This window comes from Ranitomeya variabilis, chromosome 3, assembly GCF_051348905.1.
Source record: "Ranitomeya variabilis isolate aRanVar5 chromosome 3, aRanVar5.hap1, whole genome shotgun sequence".
NCBI lineage: Eukaryota > Metazoa > Chordata > Amphibia > Anura > Dendrobatidae > Ranitomeya > Ranitomeya variabilis.
Genome location: NC_135234.1, coordinates 496,308,732 through 496,328,592, shown reverse-complemented (window position 1 = coordinate 496,328,592; position 19,861 = coordinate 496,308,732). Strand labels below are relative to the sequence as shown.

Genomic DNA, 19,861 nt, shown 5'->3' with positions numbered 1-19,861 from the left:
CAGGTCCTCTTAGTCGCGGCGGCCGTAATTTTGGCCACGCCCATTTTCAATAACCCCGCCCATACTAATAAGCCACGCCCAGTGGCACGATTCATATTTTTGGAAGCAGTTTGTCTCCCTTAATTACAAGAATACGTTGTGACATACGGTATTAAAGTCATTCCTGTTACAGAGCCCGCCCCGACCGCAGGTGTCCTAAACGGGACTCAGAGAGGCAGCGCGATGCTGCCTCTTTGAGTCCCGTTCAGGACACTTGCGGTCGACTCCGGGCTTTGAAGAGGAGCGCAGGTATGCGCTCCCTCCAGCACTCTCAGACCCACTCGCAGGGCAGGTTTGACAGCCGCTTTGCTGCGATTATACGCACCGTATAATCGCAGCAAAATCGTCCGTGTGCGCCTGCCCTTAGGTAAACCTGCATTCGCAGGGGGTTGGACCCGATGGCCCTTGAGGTCCCTTCCAACTCTACAATTTTATAATTCTAAGAATGCTAGCACCAAAGAACAGGGCGCTGATACTGTATATGGGAGAGGGGTGTTATACGGGTTGTGTACTACAGCTCTGCATTTCTCTATACATTATTCAAGGACCAAACAAACCTTGAGGAGTCTTCCATGATGTCAACGTGGCATCCACTGTGTTTCTAGCCAGCAGCTTCAGCTGGTAGCTAAAAATAAGAGAGAAAGTGTTAGGGGCACTGTGATGTCTATATGAACACGATCGTGTCATATACACATCAGCTTCTCCCTCCTATATAGTCCATGACTGGCTGCCACATCCAACAGGGCCCAGGGAAGGCTAGAGGGCTGCAGGGCAAAGGAGGAGGCTAGTGGGGACTGGGTGCTGCAGGGCCCAGGAGGGAGGCTACAGAGTCCAGCGGGAGGCTAGTGGGACTGGGGGCTGCAGGGCCCAGGGGGGAGGCTACAGAGTCCAGCAGGAGGCTAGTGGGACTGGGGGCTGCAGGGCCCAGGGGGAGGCTAGTGGGGACTTGGGGCTGCAGGGCCCAGGGGGAGGCTAGAGGGCTGCAGGGCCCAGGGGGAGGCTGGTGGGGACTTGGGGCTGCAGGGCCCAGGGGGAGGCTACAGGGCTGCAGGGCCCAGGGGGAGGCTAGTGGGGACTTGGGGCTGCAGGGCCCAGGGGGAGGCTAGAGGGCTGCAGGGCCCAGGGGGAGGCTGGTGGGGACTTGGGGCTGCAGGGCCCAGGGGGAGGCTACAGGGCTGCAGGGCCCAAGGGGAGGCTAGTGGGGACTTGGGGCTGCAGGGCCCAGGGGGAGGCTAGAGGGCTGCAGGGCCCAGGGGGAGGCTGGTGGGGACTTGGGGCTGCAGGGCCCAGGGGGAGGCTACAGGGCGCCCCCCCCCTCTATAATACTATCTACAAGGCACAAATACCGCCACACCATGACCAGATGACATATTACCACCACAGTAATCGAATAATATCAAATACAAGGAACAAATACCAAAACATCATGACCAGACCACATATTACCACCACATAGTGACTGAATACTATAGTACTGATCAATAATAAAAAAAACCCCCACAATACTATCACCATAAGTGCCATTATACACAGGAGATCTGTACTTAGTATGCAGTGTCTGTGTGCAGGTAATCCAGTGATCACCAGTGACATTATACACAGGAGCTCTGTATATAGTGTATGGGTAATACAGTGATCACCAGTGACATTATACACAGGAGCTCTGTATATAGTATACAGTGTATAGTGTCAGTGTATAGGTAACACACTGACTCACCAGTGACGTCTCTAGGTGAAGTCCTTCATCTTTCATCCCGCACAGACCGCCATCACTTCATCCAGCCAGGACTCGTCTCTGCAGGAAATAACACAGTTATCTCGAGTTCCACTTGCAGAACACATTACTTAATTTTCCCAACTTTTACATTACACCACACGAAGAAGGCGACATAGTATCACTCTACACAGTAATAGGACCGCCCCTCCATTTAAAACAGTGTACTCAAAAAATAAAATAAATACATCACTGCAGTAATAATATCCCTTAATTAGCCCCCTATGGTAATAATATTCGCCATCCTAGCCCCTGTGTGTCTCATTCCTGGCGTCAGCCATATGTTCTCCCATCCTGCCCTAATGAGTATCCATCCTGCCCCATATGATCTTCCCATCCTGCCCCATCTGTCTCCATCGTATCCATCCTGCCCCATGATCCTGCCCCATCTGTCTCCAATCCTGCCTCCAGTGTCTCCAGTCATGCCGCCATGTCTGTCATCCTGCCCCCTGTGTCTCCAATCATGCCCCGTTTCTCCATTCTGCCCGTGTCCAGCAATCTGCCCCTGTGTCCAGCTTTCTACCCCCGTGTCCAGCTTTCTGCCCCCCTGTGTCCAGCTTTCTGCCCCCGTGTCCAGCTTTCTGCCCCCGTGTCCAGCTTTCTGCCCCAGCGTCCAGCTTTCTGCCCCAGCGTCCATCGTTCTGCCCCAGCGTCCAGCTTTCTGACTCCGTGTCCAGCTTTCTGACCCCCTGTGTCCAGCTTTCTGCCCCAGTGTCCAGCTTTCTGCCCCCGTGTCCAGCGTTCTGCCCCCGTGTCCAGCTATCTGCCCCCGTGTCCAGCTTTCTGCCCCCGTGTCCAGCTTTCTGCCCCCGTGTCCAGCGTTCTGCCCCCGCGTCCAGCGTTCTGCCCCAGCGTCCAGCGTTCTGCCCCAGCGTCCAGCGTTCAGCCCCAGCGTCCATCGTTCTGACCCCAGTGTCCAGCTTTCTGCCCCTGTGTCCAGCTTTCTGCCCCTGTGTCCAGCTTTCTGCCCCCCTGTGTCCAGCTTTCTGCCCCCGTGTCCAGCGTTCTGCCCCCGTGTCCAGCGTTCTGCCCCAGCGTCCAGCGTTCTGCCCCAGCGTCCAGCGTTCTGCCCCAGCGTCCAGCGTTCTGCCCCAGCGTCCAGCGTTCTGCCCCCGTGTCCAGCGTTCTGCCCCAGCGTCCAGCGTTCTGCCCCCGCGTCCAGCGTTCTGCCCCAGCGTCCAGCGTTCTGCCCCAGCGTCCAGCGTTCTGCCCCAGCGTCCAGCGTTCTGCCCCAGCGTCCAGCGTTCTGACCCCAGCGTCCATCGTTCTGACCCCAGCGTCCAGCTTTCTGCCCCTGTGTCCAGCTTTCTGCCCCTGTGTCCAGCTTTCTGCCCCTGTGTCCAGCTTTCTGCCCCCCTGTGTCCAGCTTTCTGCCCCAGTGTCCAGCTTTCTGCCCCAGCGTCCAGCTTTCAGCCCCAGCGTCCAGCGTTCTGCCCCAGCGTCCATCGTTCTGCCCCAGCGTCCAGCTTTCTGACCCCCTGTTTCCAGCTTTCTGACCCCCTGTGTCCAGCTTTCTGCCCTGGGCCCCCCCGATCGCCGCTCTCAATAAAAAAAAAAATAAAAAAAAAGTTCTGCTTACCTGACCGCGATCCTGCTCTCTCTGGTTATCGGTGGGGGCGGCCATCTTCCTGAGGCCGCGCGTGCGCAGGTGGAGTGCTCTGCTGACCGGGGCTTCAGGAAAATGGCCGCGGGATGCCGCGCATGCGCAGATGGAGATTGCGGCGGCCATTTTTCTGAAGCCGAGATGCGGACAGGTAAATTCTGCGCCGCCGGCGACCCGCCCCCCGTATTGTGCCGCCCCCCGCATTGTGCCGCCCGGGGCGGCCCGCCCCCCCGCCCCCCCCTTCCTACGCCACTGCCAGTGGTAACCATTTTGAAAATTTCTATCTGCCAGCGTTCCGGTAATTGAAAATGGCATTTTCAATTACCGGAACGCTGGCAGATAGAAATTTTAGTAAACGGCTGCCCCGTACCGGGTCGTACCGGCTGAATCCCACCCCTGGCATCGCTGGAACGTCACGAATCGTGTCGTTGTAGCGATCAAAATTGCACTGTGTGACGGTACCCTTAGTCCCACTATGGGACATTAATATTTTTTTACTTTGTTGGTTTCATACACTGCAGCACCTCTCAGTGTGCCACTGACACTGGCTGTTAGACTCAACTATAAGCAAGGTCTCTCAGCAAACTATCGACTCAAACACACTGCACAAAAAAACTTCATACACTTCCAAAAACTACTTGCTTTTTATCTTCTTACTCCTTCTGATTTCAGGGGACATCTCCCCAAACCCCGGCCCCCATCCCCCAACCTCAACCGCTACCCTACCTCATATCAAAACCATACTAACCTTATTAATATTACTTGCACTCCCTCATCTCTCCCTTTCAATTGTGCCCTTTGGAATCCACGGTCTGTATGTAACAAGCTTCCTTTCCTGCACAACTACTTTCTGAACAACTCTCTAAATCTGTTGGCCCTCACTGAAACCTGGATCCAGGACTGTGACACTGTCTCCCCTGCTGCCATTTCCCATGGTGGCCTTCAATTCTCCCATTCCCCAAGACCCACAAACAGACCTGGTGGTGGAGTCGGCATACTCTTGTCCCCACAATGCACGTTCCAGGTTATACCCCCAGTTCCATCACTCTCATTCCCTTCTTTTGAGGTCCACACCATCAGGCTCTTCTGTCCCCTCTCCCTCAGAGTAGCGGCCATATACCGGCCCCCAGGCTCACCCACACACTTCCTGGACCACTTCTCAGCCTGGCTGCCGCACTTCATGTCCTCAGAACTACCAACCCTTATCCTGGGAGACTTCAACATTCCCATTAACAGCCCCACTTCCACATCTGCATCCCAGCTTCTATCACGAACCACTTCTCTAGGCCTCTCACAGCTCTCAACCTCTGAGACACACAAAGACGGTAACACCCTGGACCTGGTCTTTGTCCGGCTCTGTTTAATCTCCTACCTAGATAACTCACCGCTTCCCCTCTCTGACCACAACATTCTCTCCTTCACACTCACAATTCCTCGCCTACCCCAGCACTCTCCTACCTATCACACATTCAGAAATCTACAAGCCATTAACCCTCATACACTTTCAGACTCCTTACACTCATCCTTTTCCCCAATCTCTTCTTTTTCCTGTCCTGATCTGGCTGTACATCACTACAACGCCACTCTTAGAAGCACCCTAGACCAAGTAGCTCCCCTCACCCTCAGAACCTCCAAACACAGAGTGAAACAGCCCTGGCTCACATCGCAAACCCGATTTCTCCAGCGATGCTCTAGGTGTGCTGAACGTTTATGGAGGAAAACTCGCAGACCAGAAGACTTCATCCGCTTCAAATTTATGTTAAGAACCTATAACTCTGCCCTTCACCTCCCCAAACAGACCTACTACACCACCCTGATCTCCTCACTATCCAACAACCCCAAGAAACTTTTTAACACCTTTCACTCCCTCCTCAGGCCAAAAGCACAAGACACTATCACAGACATTTGTGCTGATGACCTGGCCTCCCACTTTATAGAGAAAATAGACAATATCCATCAGGAAATCCGCTCCCAGACACCAAGTGCAATGACTCCCATCCCTCCCTGCATCTCCCCCGGCTCACTCTCCACATTCGATCCCATCACAGAAGAAGAAGTCTCCAAGCTCCTCTCTTCATCTCGTCCGACTACATGCACCACCGACCCCATTCCCTCACACCTCCTCCAGTCTCTCTCTCCAGTCGTCACAACTCACCTAACTACAATTTTTAATCTCTCCCTCTCCTCTGGCATTTTCCCCTCCTCCTTCAAACACTCTATCATTACTCCATTACTAAAAAACCCCACCCTTGACCCATCATGCACAAAAAACTACAGACCGGTCTCCAATCTCCCCTTCATCTCAAAACTCCTGGAGCGCCTGATCTGCTCCCGCCTTACCCGTTACCTCTCCCTCATTCCCTCCTAGACCCTTCACAGTCTGGTTTCCGCCCCCTACATTCGACAGAAACTGCACTCATCAAGGTGACCAATGACCTTCTGACAGCAAAATGTAATGGTGACCACTCTCTGCTCATTCTCCTTGACCTCTCTGCAGCTCTTGACACTGTTGACCACCCTCTCCTACTCTCTAGGCTCCAGTCACTAGGCATTAAGGACACTGCTCTCTCCTGGTTCTCCTCCTACCTTTCTGAACGCTCCTTCAGTGTTCTGTTCTCTGGCTCCACTTCATCTCCTCTTCTTCTCACTGTTGGGGTACCTCAGGGCTCAGTCCTTGGTCCCCTTCTCTTCTCCCTCTACACAGCCCCAATTGGACAGACCATCAGCAGATTTGACTTTCAGTACCATCTTTATGCTGACGACACACAACTATACACGTCATCCCCTGACCTTACCCCCACTGTACTACAGAACGCCACTGACTGTCTGTCTGCAGTCTCCAACATCATGTCCGCTCTCTATCTGAAACTCATCCTCTCCAAAACTGAACTTCTTCTGCTCCCGCCTTCTACTAACCTCCCTAAATCTGACATTTCCCTCTCCGTGGGTGGCACCATAATAACACCCCGGCAGCAGGCACGCTGTCTGGGTGTTATGTTTGACTCCGATCTCTCCTTCACCTCCCACATACAATCTCTTGCCCGCTCGTGCCGCTTACACCTAAAGAACATCTCTAGAATCCACCCTTTTCTCACCATGGAGACAACAAAAACTCTCACTGTCGCCCTAATCCACTCCCGCCTGGACTACTGCAATGCTCTATTAATTGGCCTCCCCCTCACGCGACTTTCCCCTCTCCAGTCTATCCTTAATGCGGCAGCTAGGGTCGTTCGTCCATCTGGCTAATCGTTACTCAGACGTGTCTGCTTTTCGCCAGTCGTTACACTGGCTGCCCATTCATTACAGGATACAATTCAAAGTACTTCTTCTCACCCACAAAGCTCTCCACAGTGCGGCACCCCCTTATATCTCCTCCCTCATTTCTGTCTATCGGCCTAGCCGACCACTGCGCTCTGCAAACGACTTTCGACTAACCTCTGCACTAATCCGTACCTCCCACTCCCGACTCCAAGACTTCTCCCGTGCTGTGCCAATCCTCTGGAATGCTCTACCTCAAGATATTAGGACCATCCACAACTTGCATAGTTTTAGGAGCTCGCTCAAAACACACTTGTTCAGAGCGGCCTATCATGTTCCCTAATCAAAGTCATTTTATATTTGTGTGTGTTTAGCCCATTCTCTATCTCCATCTACCCCCCACCCCCTGAAGATGGCTGGACCATCATTGTAAATACATCATTGTAAATACACACCTGTACTTTGTATCTCCCCCACCTCATTGTAGATTGTAAGCTCTCACGAGCAGGGTCGTCTTATTTTGTCTTATTTTGCTTTATTACTGTATTGTTAACGTTGTTACCTATGACTGTTGTGTTTGAAACTGTTAAACTGTAAAGCGCTGCGGAATATGTTGGCGCTATATAAATAAAGATTATTATTATTATTATTATTATTATTATAGTGTTAAAGGGGGAGTTTTAGCCCCTTTTTAACCACTTAGATGTTGCTGCCACCATTAAGAGTGGCAGTGGTTAATTTGCTCTGATTGGTTCCAAAGCTGGTTGGAGTTGATGCCACAGGGTGTCAGCTGTCATATACAGCTGTCACTCACTGGATTTTTTCCCGCTTGGGGGTGCAATTTACTTATTTCTCACCGCCATTTTAAAACGGCGGTTTAGAATAAGACCCCTTGCTGGCCAACAATTTATTGCGTATTGACGTATGTTAAGGGTTAAAAGGATTAAGACAGGCCAAGTTTATTAAAGGGGTTGTCCGGCCTTAGACTATAAGTCTACCGTCACTCTATGTGACTGCAAACTTGCGAATCCTCACATCACTCACTGTGAGGATTCTCCAATGGCTGCACTGGAAGTGGGCAGTAATCTGACTACAAGAATGTGATTTACCACTGGTAAAAATTGGTGAGTCTGCAATTTTTCTGTAAGTTATCAAAGCTACGCCCATCATAGTATATCATCACACAGAAGATAATTTTCTGCTTAAAGCAGTGCTTTTATCAAAATTTGTATTCGCTAATATATCATCAAATTATATAGCACTGTGTAGTTACAATTGCACATTTTGCCCTTCTACCCAGTTAATACTTCTCTTCTATTAGGTTTATGACATCATGTTATTAAAAACAAACTAACCGAATCCTTCCGAGCACTATCTAGAAAAGGGAATTCTCTTTTCACTTCATGAGTCGTCACTGCAAATGTCCATGGCGGGAGGGGGGGGGTGAGTGGAGCAGCTAGAAAAAGAGTTGAAGAGGGGAATGACTCATGCAGGTAAAAGAGACTTTCTGTTTCTACATAGAGCAGAGAAAAGAAAAAAAGAGAAGTATTAGCTGGGTAGAAAGGCAAAGTGAGCAATTGTAAGTACAGAGTGCTGTATAATATGGTTATAATACAGGTTATAGGTAGTAGATTGTGGAGATGGGACGTTGAACCAATGAACTAATCTGATTGGCCTTTATATGGCGTATATGAAAATACACGGCACTCTCTAAAAAACTGGGTATAGGTGCTCAAGTAGGGTCTCCAGCCCGTTCAGTCAAATAAGTAGATAAACTTGGCACTCATTTTTGAAGAAAGATGAAGGTTATTTATTTCACATCCAGATAAACAAATCAGTTGCTAAACGTTTTCGGTCCTACATGGACCTTCCTCAGAGCAAGTGAATTTATCTAGTACAAAACTAATACAATTTTTTAAGCAAAGGAAACAAAAAGTAAATAATATCCATAGATGTGTAAAATAATTACAACGTGCAAAAAACATCTATAATGTTACAATTAGGTCCAAAGGATATATGATAATATGACTAGCAGCAACATAAAGGTGGTTGCAGCAGCATACATAAAGTCCCACGGGACCAGGTTTATACAAATGTACAGTATTGAGTCCCATAACTAATGGAAGGTGAGAAAAAGGATATTGTGGTGAAAAAGGATATACGTGCTCCTTATTGGTCGGTGATATGGAACATATTCTCCTTGACAACTAGAAGTGCCGTGAAGCAGATATAACGTGCCTACAAAGACAATGCTGTGATAGTGTTCTGGTACAGCGTGACTTTATCCTAAAATCAGGGAGAAAGAACATGGTGTCAAATGGGGAATCAAGAGAAGACTAAAACATCAGCCACTGGAGAAATGAAGGAAAATACAGTGAATGCCAGCCAGAAAAAAGCTCACAATGCCTAATCTATTATGCTGGATTGACTGTTGTTGTGAAGTAATCACCTGGGGTGTTGAATCTGGCAGGTAATCCTTCAATGCTTGTTTTAGCCAATAATGCTGCAATGATTAAAGGGGAAGGGTTTTTGACATGCAAAATATCCATGTGTAGGCAAGAGAAATGAATGGAGGCTATGAGTACTGTAGCCTTGACTTTAAACTCCTAAAACTATGAAAAATGAAAATAATACAATCCTTTATTCAAAAAAGCTTTCTATTAGCTATATCTTGTTTATATTAATAGGAGATGTTGAACCATGTTCCGAACATTTTTCTAAATTAGTATTCCACAATTATATGTTTTACAGGTGCAATTTTAGGTGAACAAAACAAAGATGTCATCTTGCCGTGTTCTTTTAAACCTGAGGAGGGTGTGGTCATTCATTGGATTACTAGAGACAGCAAAACAGTACATTCATATTTTCGGAATACAGATCAACTGGAAAACCAAGACAAAAGCTATGACGGAAGAACTTCGCTTTTTCTGAATGAAATAAGTGAAGGAAATGCCTCTCTACAAATAAGAAACTTGAAGAAAAGTGATGAAAATACATATAATTGCTATGTGTCGACAAAGGCAGGCCGTACGGAACAGGAAATAAGTTTGCAGGTTATAGGTAAGAAACATGCCAGAGTCCAATAGGTTGTTATAGAATAATGATCATGTATATGCTCAGAGGCTTCACAAATTGGCACAATCGACCCTTGGATGTAAAAAGAGAATGGTGAAAATGTGTAAAAAGTGAGCCCAACATCACATATACCCGCCACACAAAAAAAAGTAAATTGCCTCATTTCCTTTACCTATTTTAAGTTGCTTTTATTAAAGTAAAAACATCTATACCTTTTTTGGCTTCACTATGTCCGTAATGACCTAAACTATAAAATTAGTTTGCCATTTATCCAACACAGTGAACACTGTATATAATAAAAATAGAAAAAAAAATCTAAGCCAGAATTGCAGGGATTTAGTCACAGCGCCTTCTGAAAAAAATGCAATTACCTAAGTACTATAGAAAAATCACATGTACCGCAAAATAATACCAATAAAAACATCTTGTCCAATGAAAAAAAGTCACTGTAAAATACCATCAACTAAAAAGTAAACATTTTTTTTTACTTTTAGAATATAAACAAATAACTAATAACAAATGACAATTTGTAAAATTGTTATTTGTGTATCAGCCCTCTGACCGAGCACACCGCATTCCAGCCTGTGGCGGTTTTAATTGTAGTAGGATCCTACCTACCCATAAATTCAAGTTGTAACCTAATAGAGGTATTCACATTAGTCAGGGTCCCAGCAAACCAGAGATCGCCTTGTTCTTGGTTGCTGGACATGCATGAATTGGCCAAATTATGTACAAAGTTTCTCCATCTTTTCTTATTATCTAGAGCAGTAATGCTATTCATATTTCATATATTTCATATTTACATGCTTTAGTACTACAGAGTGCGACTTTATTGGTTTGATAGCTGCACACAAAAAAAATTTAAAATGTAAAAAAGGGCTTAAATACATAAAGATTTAAAAATGTACTTAACTTCAGTTAGCCATTAAAAGGTATCAACCACTGAGGACTCTCAATTCTAAATATTTTTAAAATGTACCTAACGTAATTGATAACATCATGCCCGGAACAACCCAAATTATACATTTTTCATGTTATTTATTATATTTGTGAATGGTGGGGAAACAAAATGAATAAAGAACTTTGACTTTGCAAATATTGCATTCATGAAAAAACTAATGTCTGAGGTACCATTGTAATCACAAGGAAATAAGAAAAAATCAAAGAAGTGATATTAAAATATCAAAGATCATTTCAAATAAATAAAAAGCAGATGTAAAAGAAACTGTATGGAAAAATGGAGTACCTCTTACTGATGGTCAATGTCCCTCCCTCCAAGCTGCATGTCCACGCAGAGACATGCTGCTTGGAAGGGTGACAAGCAGTCTGACATATCCCAGCAGCAGTGATCTCCCTATTGAAGGTATTTATACCACTTACATGGAGTAAACCATTACTGTTAGGTTTAATGGGGCTGTTTGGGAGATTATCTTTATATTAAGACTTTGGATAACTAATACTTTAATGGGAGGGCTCCTTTCATCCATATGCATCGGCATGACATTATTCTATTTTTTTCAATGCTTTGCTATGTATGGTAGTCGATTTGATGAGCTTTTGCCCAAGCATTTGTAGTGTCCCTCAATATACGAACTCCATGTTTTATATTGTTTATTTTATTTCTGTGTTTAATTATTTAAAATAATCTTTGATATTTTAATACTACTTCATAGATCTTATCTCTTTGTGATTACAACGGTATCTCAGAGATTACTTTTTTCATGTTGTATTGAAGTGATATTGTGGCACCCCAGGAGTTCGGGTACCACAGTAGTGCTGCCTTCCTCTCGGGGAGGGTAGCGCTATGCCTGGAGACAAGCGAGAATCCCTTTGGCAGGTTATCACACACACAGCACCTTCCAAATCCAGGCCAGGAGGGGGAGCTCAAAACCCTGTTTAAGGGCAGCTTCTCTGGATAAAGATCCTGGTTTGGAGGAGGAGCTAGTTCAGTTGTACAGACAGTTTGTGAGCGAGGACAGACAGGAAGGGAGCAGAGAGGCGATACAGGACTCAAGGAGGCTACGAGTAGGCCTCCAATGAGTCAGTGCGCAGAAACCGGGTACCGGGAGCCCGAGGCTTTTGTGGAATTCTAAGACACAGAGCAGAACCGGAGGGCATAGGATTACACGGACATTGCCTATTTGCACCTGTGGTACAACAGCACCCTGGAGCCTGAAGTCACTGTGCGGAGACCCCCAGAAGGGACAGCTCAAGCTGCCTACCATACAGGTACCTATCCCAGGACAGGGGAAACTACTAGGACCTTGTTTGGAGCACTTAGTGGCAGCAGGGACCTCAGACACATCAAGCGCAGAGTGGAAGGCCTCCAACCTGACCTGCCAAGGGGATTCCACTTGTTTATGGACTGCCTGGACTCCTAATGTACCTGTTGCTGGTGCCTTGGACTGTTGCCTACCATCTGCAGTAAACCAGGTGAAGACTTACAACTTGCCTCCTCCATTTATTCACGGGCAAATACTATCCACACCTCACACCATAGGACCCCTGGGGACCCCGCTTCACCTGTGGGAAGTGTAATACCCGTGCTGCCGCAACATCCCCCAGGGGACCCCTTCAGTGCAGCGTCAATCCCACTACTGACCGAACACCACAGGTGGGGGTCACGACAGACTTATAAACATTTTCCCCTTTAAAGACCGTCCCCCTTTAACGTTGACCCCCAGGGCCATGGACCGGGTCGCAGCCACCGTGACATCTCCCTTGAGACCGGACCTGTAATGAGTACCCCACTGCCCTGGCTGGGAGACTCAATATGTATCATGAAAATCTGAGTTTTCTAGGACATTACTAATTACAAATATTGCATTCAGTTGTGGTCTGCACTGCAGCTAAGGAAAAGTATCTGAAAAAGCGAGTGAATAAGCTTGTGAATGTTTTGACTAAAGTCTGGTTTGTCTTAAGTGTGTGACTTGAGATTTTGTCAAGAGGTATTTAGGAATCCAGAAGCCAATACCTGCTTCATTACTGGGTGAATCTCAACCTAAATCTTTAATGTAACCCTGTAAGTACCGAGACACTTTTGGCTTTAAAGACATAGACTTATTTTTCAAATCTGACGTATTTCATTTTATATGGTAATAACTTTGTAATGCTTCAACATATTCCAGAGATTCTGAGAATGTTTTTTCATGACAAACATTTTAGTTCATGTCAGTACTAAAGTTTGAAACATGTTTTTGCGTTTTCAAAGTATTACATTTTAGGTTCTTAACCCCTTTATCACATATGATGTTACGATCGGAAAGGGGTTCCAGCAAATTGACGTACAGTTACATCATGGTAATAATGAGGGCACATAATCCAGGAACTCGGCTTAAGTGAAAGCGAAACATCAGCGTTTCTGTGTAAATCTCTGAAATATGTGGTTCATACAAAATTCTCAACAGATCATTCCCTATAAAGAGGTAGGCGGAGTCATTTTGGACTCTATCTGATGTATGATCCTGCAATGTCCATCTTTTTAGGCATGCCAAAAAGCGAGGTTCGCCACAGTTTTGTGTACCTCCGAAAAGCCAGAAACCACTGAACAAAAGTTAAACGGAGTCTGGAGTAACTCTGCTGCCTCATTATAGTGAATGGATCCATCAGGTGTTTCATCTGAATCACGTATTTCAGATATTTAGATGGAAACCTCTAAAGTGCTCAGCGTAGATCTAGCACAGGATAAATTAATAAATGAGTGCTGATACAAAATGTTCAGTACCCCTAAATGCCACCATGCTTCAACAAAACAAACAAAAAATAAGTCTCTGTTCAGATCCGTCATCTGTTAACATGTACAGTGGGGCAAAAAAGTATTTAGTCATTCAGCAATAGTGCAAGTTCCACCACTTAAAAAGATGAGAGGCGTCTGTAATTTACATCATAGGTAGACCTCAACTATGGGAGACAAACGGAGAAAAAAAAATCCAGAAAATCACATTGTCTGTTTTTTTATCATTTTATTTGCATATTATGGTGGAAAATAAGTATTTGGTCAGAAACAAACAATCAAGATTTCTGGCTCTCACAGACCTGTAACTTCTTCTTTAAGAGTCTCCTCTTTCCTCCACTCATTACCTGTAGTAATGGCACCTGTTTAAACTTGTTATCAGTATAAAAAGACACCTGTGCACACCCTCAAACAGTCTGACTCCAAACTCCACTATGGTGAAGACCAAAGAGCTGTCAAAGGACACCAGAAACAAAATTGTAGCCCTGCACCAGGCTGGGAAGACTGAATCTGCAATAGCCAACCAGCTTGGAGTGAAGAAATCAAGAGTGGGAGCAATAATTAGAAAATGGAAGACATTCAAGACCACTGATAATCTCCCTCGATCTGGGGCTCCACGCAAAATCACACCCCGTGGGGTCAGAATGATCACAAGAACGGTGAGCAAAAATCCCAGAACCACGCGGGGGGACCTAGTGAATGAACTGCAGAGAGCTGGGACCAATGTAACAAGGCCTACCATAAGTAACACACTACGCCACCATGGACTCAGATCCTGCAGTGCCAGACGTGTCCCACTGCTTAAGCCAGTACATGTCCGGGCCCGTCTGAAGTTTGCTAGAGAGCATTTGGATGATCCAGAGGAGTTTTGGGAGAATGTCCTATGGTCTGATGAAACCAAACTGGAACTGTTTGGTAGAAACACAACTTGTCATGTTTGGAGGAAAAAGAATACTGAGTTGCATCCATCAAACTCCATACCTACTGTAAAGCATGGTGGTGGAAACATCATGCTTTGGGGCTGTTTCTCTGCAAAGGGGCCAGGACGACTGATCCGGGTACATGAAAGAATGAATGGGGCCATGTATCGTGAGATTTTGAGTGCAAACCTCCTTCCATCAGCAAGGGCATTGAAGATGAAACGTGGCTGGGTCTTTCAACATGACAATGATCCAAAGCACACCGCCAGGGCAACGAAGGAGTGGCTTCGTAAGAAGCATTTCAAGGTCCTGGAGTGGCCTAGCCAGTCTCCAGATCTCAACCCTATAGAAAACCTTTGGAGGGAGTTGAAAGTCCGTGTTGCCAAGCGAAAAGCCAAAAACATCACTGCTCTAGAGGAGATCTGCATGGAGGAATGGGCCAACATACCAACAACAGTGTGTGGCAACCTTGTGAAGACTTACAGGAAACGTTTGACCTCTGTCATTGCCAACAAAGGATATATTACAAAGTATTGAGATGAAATTTTGTTTCTGACCAAATACTTATTTTCCACCATAATATGCAAATAAAATGATAAAAAAACAGACAATGTGATTTTCTGTATTTTTTTTTCTCAGTTTGTCTCCCATAGTTGAGGTCTACCTATGATGTAAATTACAGACGCCTCTCATCTTTTTAAGTGGTGGAACTTGCACTATTGCTGAATGACTAAATACTTTTTTGCCCCACTGTATATAGGGGATTTCCCCATTACTGGTAGCACAAAGGCTCTGGAAATGCGACATGGCTCCCACCAAAAAAAAAAAAACAGTTATATCTGCACTTCCAAACCCATTTACCTCCCTCCTTCTGATGTCCACATTTGGCATTATTGTAGTGAGGAAAGTCTGCCTAATTTATCGGTACATCGTTCATGAACTACAAGGTGGGCATAATATATTGGGCACTACAATGTATTGGGCACTACAGTAGTGTATTTGCATTTTCATTCTGCATCTTTCATTGCATGTTTATTTCTGGAAAAAAAATAGTCACTACAACCGCAGATGAATTCCCAGAGGGGTGTAAATTCCAATATGGGGTCATTTGATGTAGTTTCTGGTGTTCTAGCACTTAAGGGCTCTGCAAATGGAGTTTGCAAACTATTCTAAGAAAATCTAGGCCACAATAGTTAAATAGCACTCCTTCTCTCCTAAGCCTTGCTGTATAGCCAAACAGCCACATCAGGAGTATTGCCAAATTCAGGAGACATTGTGTCACAAATTGAGGTAACCTTTAACCATTTCCCTTGTGAAAATGAAAACTCTGTGGCTAAGACAGTATTTTTGTGAAAAAAATGTAATTATTTCATCATGACCCAATGGTATAAAATTCTGTGATACACCTGTGGTATCAATATGCTTATTACATCACTAGATATATTCATTGAAGGGTGCAGTTTATAAAATGGGGTCCCTTGTAGAGGGTTCTGCTGTTCTGGCATCTCGGGGACTATGCCAATGTGACATGACACCTGGAAACCATTCCAGCAAAATCAGTATTTCAATAAAGCACTCCTTCCCTTTCAGCTTTGCACTATGCATAAAAAGTTGATTTTTACAACATACAAGTATTGGTGTAACATACTTAGGAAGGCCGAAAAAAGACATTTGTCCATCCAGTTCAGCCTATATTCCATCAGGATAAATCCCCACCTCTACGTCTTTCTAAAGAACCTAATAACTGTAAAATACAATATTGTTACACTCCAGGAAGACATCCAGGCCTCTCTTGAACCCCTCGAGTGAGTTCGCCATCACCACCTCCTCAGGCAAGGAATTCCAGATTCTCACTTCCCTTACAGTAAAGATTCCTCTTCTATGTTGGTGGAAAAACCTTCTCTCCTCCCATTGCAGAGAATGCCCCCTTTATGACTGTCACCTTGCTTGGTATCAACAGATCCTTGGAGAGATATTTGTATTGTCCCCTTATATACTTATACATGGTTATTAGATCGCCCCTCAGTCGTCTTTTTTCTAGACTAAATAATCCTAATTTTGCTAATTTCTCTGGGTATTGTAGTTCCCCCAACCCCTTTATTAATTTTGTTGCCCTCCTTTGTACTCGCTATAGTTCTATTATATCTTTCCTGAGCACCGGTGCCCAAAACTGTACGCAGTACTCCATGTGCGGTCTAACCAGGGATTTGTACAGAGGCAGTATGCTCTCATCATGAAAAATCGAGACCTCTTTTAATGCACCCCATGATTCTGATTGCTTTGGCAGCTGCTGCCTGGCACTGACTGCTCCAGATAAGTTTATCAGTATCCCCAAGTCCTTCTCCTTGGGTGGGTGTACTCAGGAGAAACTGTGTAACAAATAATGTGGTCCATTTTCTCCTATTAGCCCCTTTGAAAATTAAAAACTTGAGTCTAAAACAACATTTTAGTGGTAAAAATAAAAAAAATAGTTTTCACTGCCCAATATTCTAACATTTTGTGACACACCTGTGGTGTCAATATGCTCACTGTACCCCTAGATGAATTCATTGAAGGATGTAGTTTATAAAATGGATTGACTTATGGAGGATTCTGCTGTTTTGGCATCTCAAGTGCTCTGCCAGTGTGAAATGGGATTCACAAACTATTCCCGCCATATCTGCACACCATTATGGCGCACCTTCCCTTTACAGTTTTGCACTGTACTTGACCAAATATAGGGCATTAGCATACTCAGGAGATATTGCATAACAAATTATGTAATCAATTTTCTCCAAATAGCCCTTTGAAAATTAAAAACTTGGAGCTAAAACAGCATTTTATTGGAAAAAAAAATGTTTCATTTCCACAGCCCAATGTTACACAATTCTGTGAATTATCTCTGGTTTTGAAATGCTCAGTACACCCCTAGACTAATTCTTAAAGAGTTGTAGTTTACAAAATAGGGTCACTTGAGGGGGTTTCCGCTGTTTTGTCTCGTCAGCGGCTCTTCAAATATGAGATGGTACCCGCAGTCCATTCCTGCCAAATTTGCACTCGAAAAATCAAATGGCAATCCTTCCCTTTCAAGCCCTGAAATGTCCCCAAACAGTAGTTTTCCCAAAAATATTGGGCATCTGTGAACTCCGGAGAAATTATACAACAAATTGGGAGGTTCAATTTCTCCTGTTGCCCCTGTGAAAATGAAAAATGGGGGAATAATGCAACATTTATGTGGAAAAAAAAAAGGTAATGTTTTAAAATTCTGTGAAACACCTATGAGTTCAAAATATTCACCACAACCACAAATAAATTCCTTGAGGGGTGTAGTTTCCAAAATAGGGTGACTTGTAGGAAGTTTCTGCTGTTGTGATACATTGGGGCTCTTCAAATGTGATAAGGTGTCCACAGTCTTTTCTGGCAAAATCTGCACTTGAAAAGTCAAATAGAGCTCTTTCCCTTCTGAGCCCTGTTGTATACCCAATCTGTAGATTCCAACCACATATGGGGCATCGGTATACTCAGGAGAAATTACACAAAAGTTGTGCAGTTAATTTTCTCATGTTATCCTTTTTTAAATGAAAAACTTTGGGCTAAGGCAATATTATTGTGGATAAAACAGTCCAATGTTTTTAAAATTCTGTGAAGCACCTATGTGTTCAAGATGCTCACCACACCCTTTCATAAATTCCTTGAGGAGTGAAGTTTCCAAAATGGTGTCACATTTGGGTTTTGTTCTGCTGTGTTAGCACCATAGCGCCTCTTTTAGTAATCATTCCATTTTGAACCCTGCCATGTGCCCAAAAGGTAGTTTTTCCCTTCATGTGGCTCATTATACTGTACCATACCTTGAGGCATCCTAGCGTATTCAGGAGAAACTTCACAAAAAACTGGAAGGTTAATTATTCCCGTTACCCTTGTGAAAATGAAAAATTTGGAGCTAAAACAACATTTTAGTGAAAAAATGTAATTTTTAATTATTTTCTTCAACTTGGCTGTTATTCCTATGAAGCACCTGAAGGGCTAAGAAACTTCCTGAATTTGGTTTTGAATGCCGTGAAGGTTGACGTTTTTACAATAGCGTCTTGCTTGAGGATTTTATGACAGAGAGCTCTCAAAGTAATTTCAAAAATAAAGTTGCCACTAAAAAATAGTATTTGTATATTTTCTTGGAAAAAAAGATGAATTGCTGCTAATTGTTTAACTCCAATTTCCTAACAAAAATATTTAAAAAATGATAGTGACATAAAGTAAACATGTGGTAAATGTTATTTATTACTTGTTTTGGGGGCATGAAAATTAAAAGTTCAAAAATTTAGAATTTTTCTTTTCGTCTAATTTTCAATATTTTCATAAAAAACGCAAATCATATCTACCTAACTTTACTACTATCTTGAAGTAGAATATGTCAGGAAAAAACAATCTCAAAATCACTGGGATATGTTGAAGCATTCCAGAATTATTACCACATAAAGTAACACTGGTCATAATTGAAAAATTAAATTTGCACTGGTGCAGAAGGTAAAACAAGGTTTCAGAGGGAAGGGGATAAAACAGTCTTACCACACAAAATAAATAACATTTACCAATTGGTTATACAGTGGATGTTGCAATAGGTCCTTAAAGTACTACCAGAATCTTAGGGGAATGAGAAAACAAAAATGTGTAAATGTTTGTATTGGTGAATATAGTGAGACTAAATAGATTTATAATATATACTCACTCAGATATTAAATGGAAGTGTGCAATGAAGAGAAGTGATTCCTGTGTATTTGCAATTGATGCGGGTATTGTGATGACCACGGTTGCTTAATTTTCAGAGGTTTATAGTAGATGCCCCTGCTTAAATAAATGTACAAAATTTATAGGTATGGTTTTAAATAAATGTGGTCTAGTTTTCCCAGTACACAATAAACTTACTGCTGGTGGGAGTAGCGCAGGATTCCGTTAGGTTAAGGTACTAAGATGACCGTCAGGTGCTGGTTGACAAGGATTACTGTGATTAGAATTGATTGCCCATATGTTGAGATGAGGAGAAATGCTCCTCTAGTATGTTGGAGCACTAATATGCCACAATTGCTATGTGCACATAAAATATGCTGTACTGAGTACAGTCTGAGCCACCGCTAGGTGTACCCCTATGGCAGAGCGGTGGGTTAAGGAGAGAGTGGCGGCAGAAGCCACGCGACCGCCCCGGCCGGATGCAGCGCTGAGGTAGCGGGCGGAGAGGGTGGGCGGAGCTACTGGTGACGTCACCACGCTACGGGGCTAAAGAGGACAGGTGTGCTAGTATAGCTAGTCAGCCAACCAACGCGTTGCAAGGGCTCTGGCCCTCTTCATCAGGGTTAAACCCTGCACATAGCAATTGTGGCATATTAGTGCTCCAACATACTAGGGGAGCATTTCTCCTCATCTCAACATATGGGCAATCAATTCTAATCACAGTAATCCTTGTCAGCCAGCACCTGACGGTCATCTTA

The 19,861-nt window shown here is 44.5% G+C and overlaps 1 protein-coding gene across 2 annotated transcripts in view; it reads left to right on the top strand.

The window, feature by feature from the left end:
- The window catches only part of HHLA2 (HHLA2 member of B7 family), a 184,197-nt gene that overhangs the window by 88,562 nt on the left and 75,774 nt on the right, over positions 1 to 19,861 (top strand). For both annotated transcript variants that reach the window (XM_077296816.1, XM_077296817.1), the window contains exon 3: positions 9,426 to 9,734. In XM_077296816.1, coding sequence (XP_077152931.1) covers positions 9,426 to 9,734 — 309 coding nt within the window. The remainder of the gene's footprint in view (positions 1 to 9,425; positions 9,735 to 19,861) is intronic.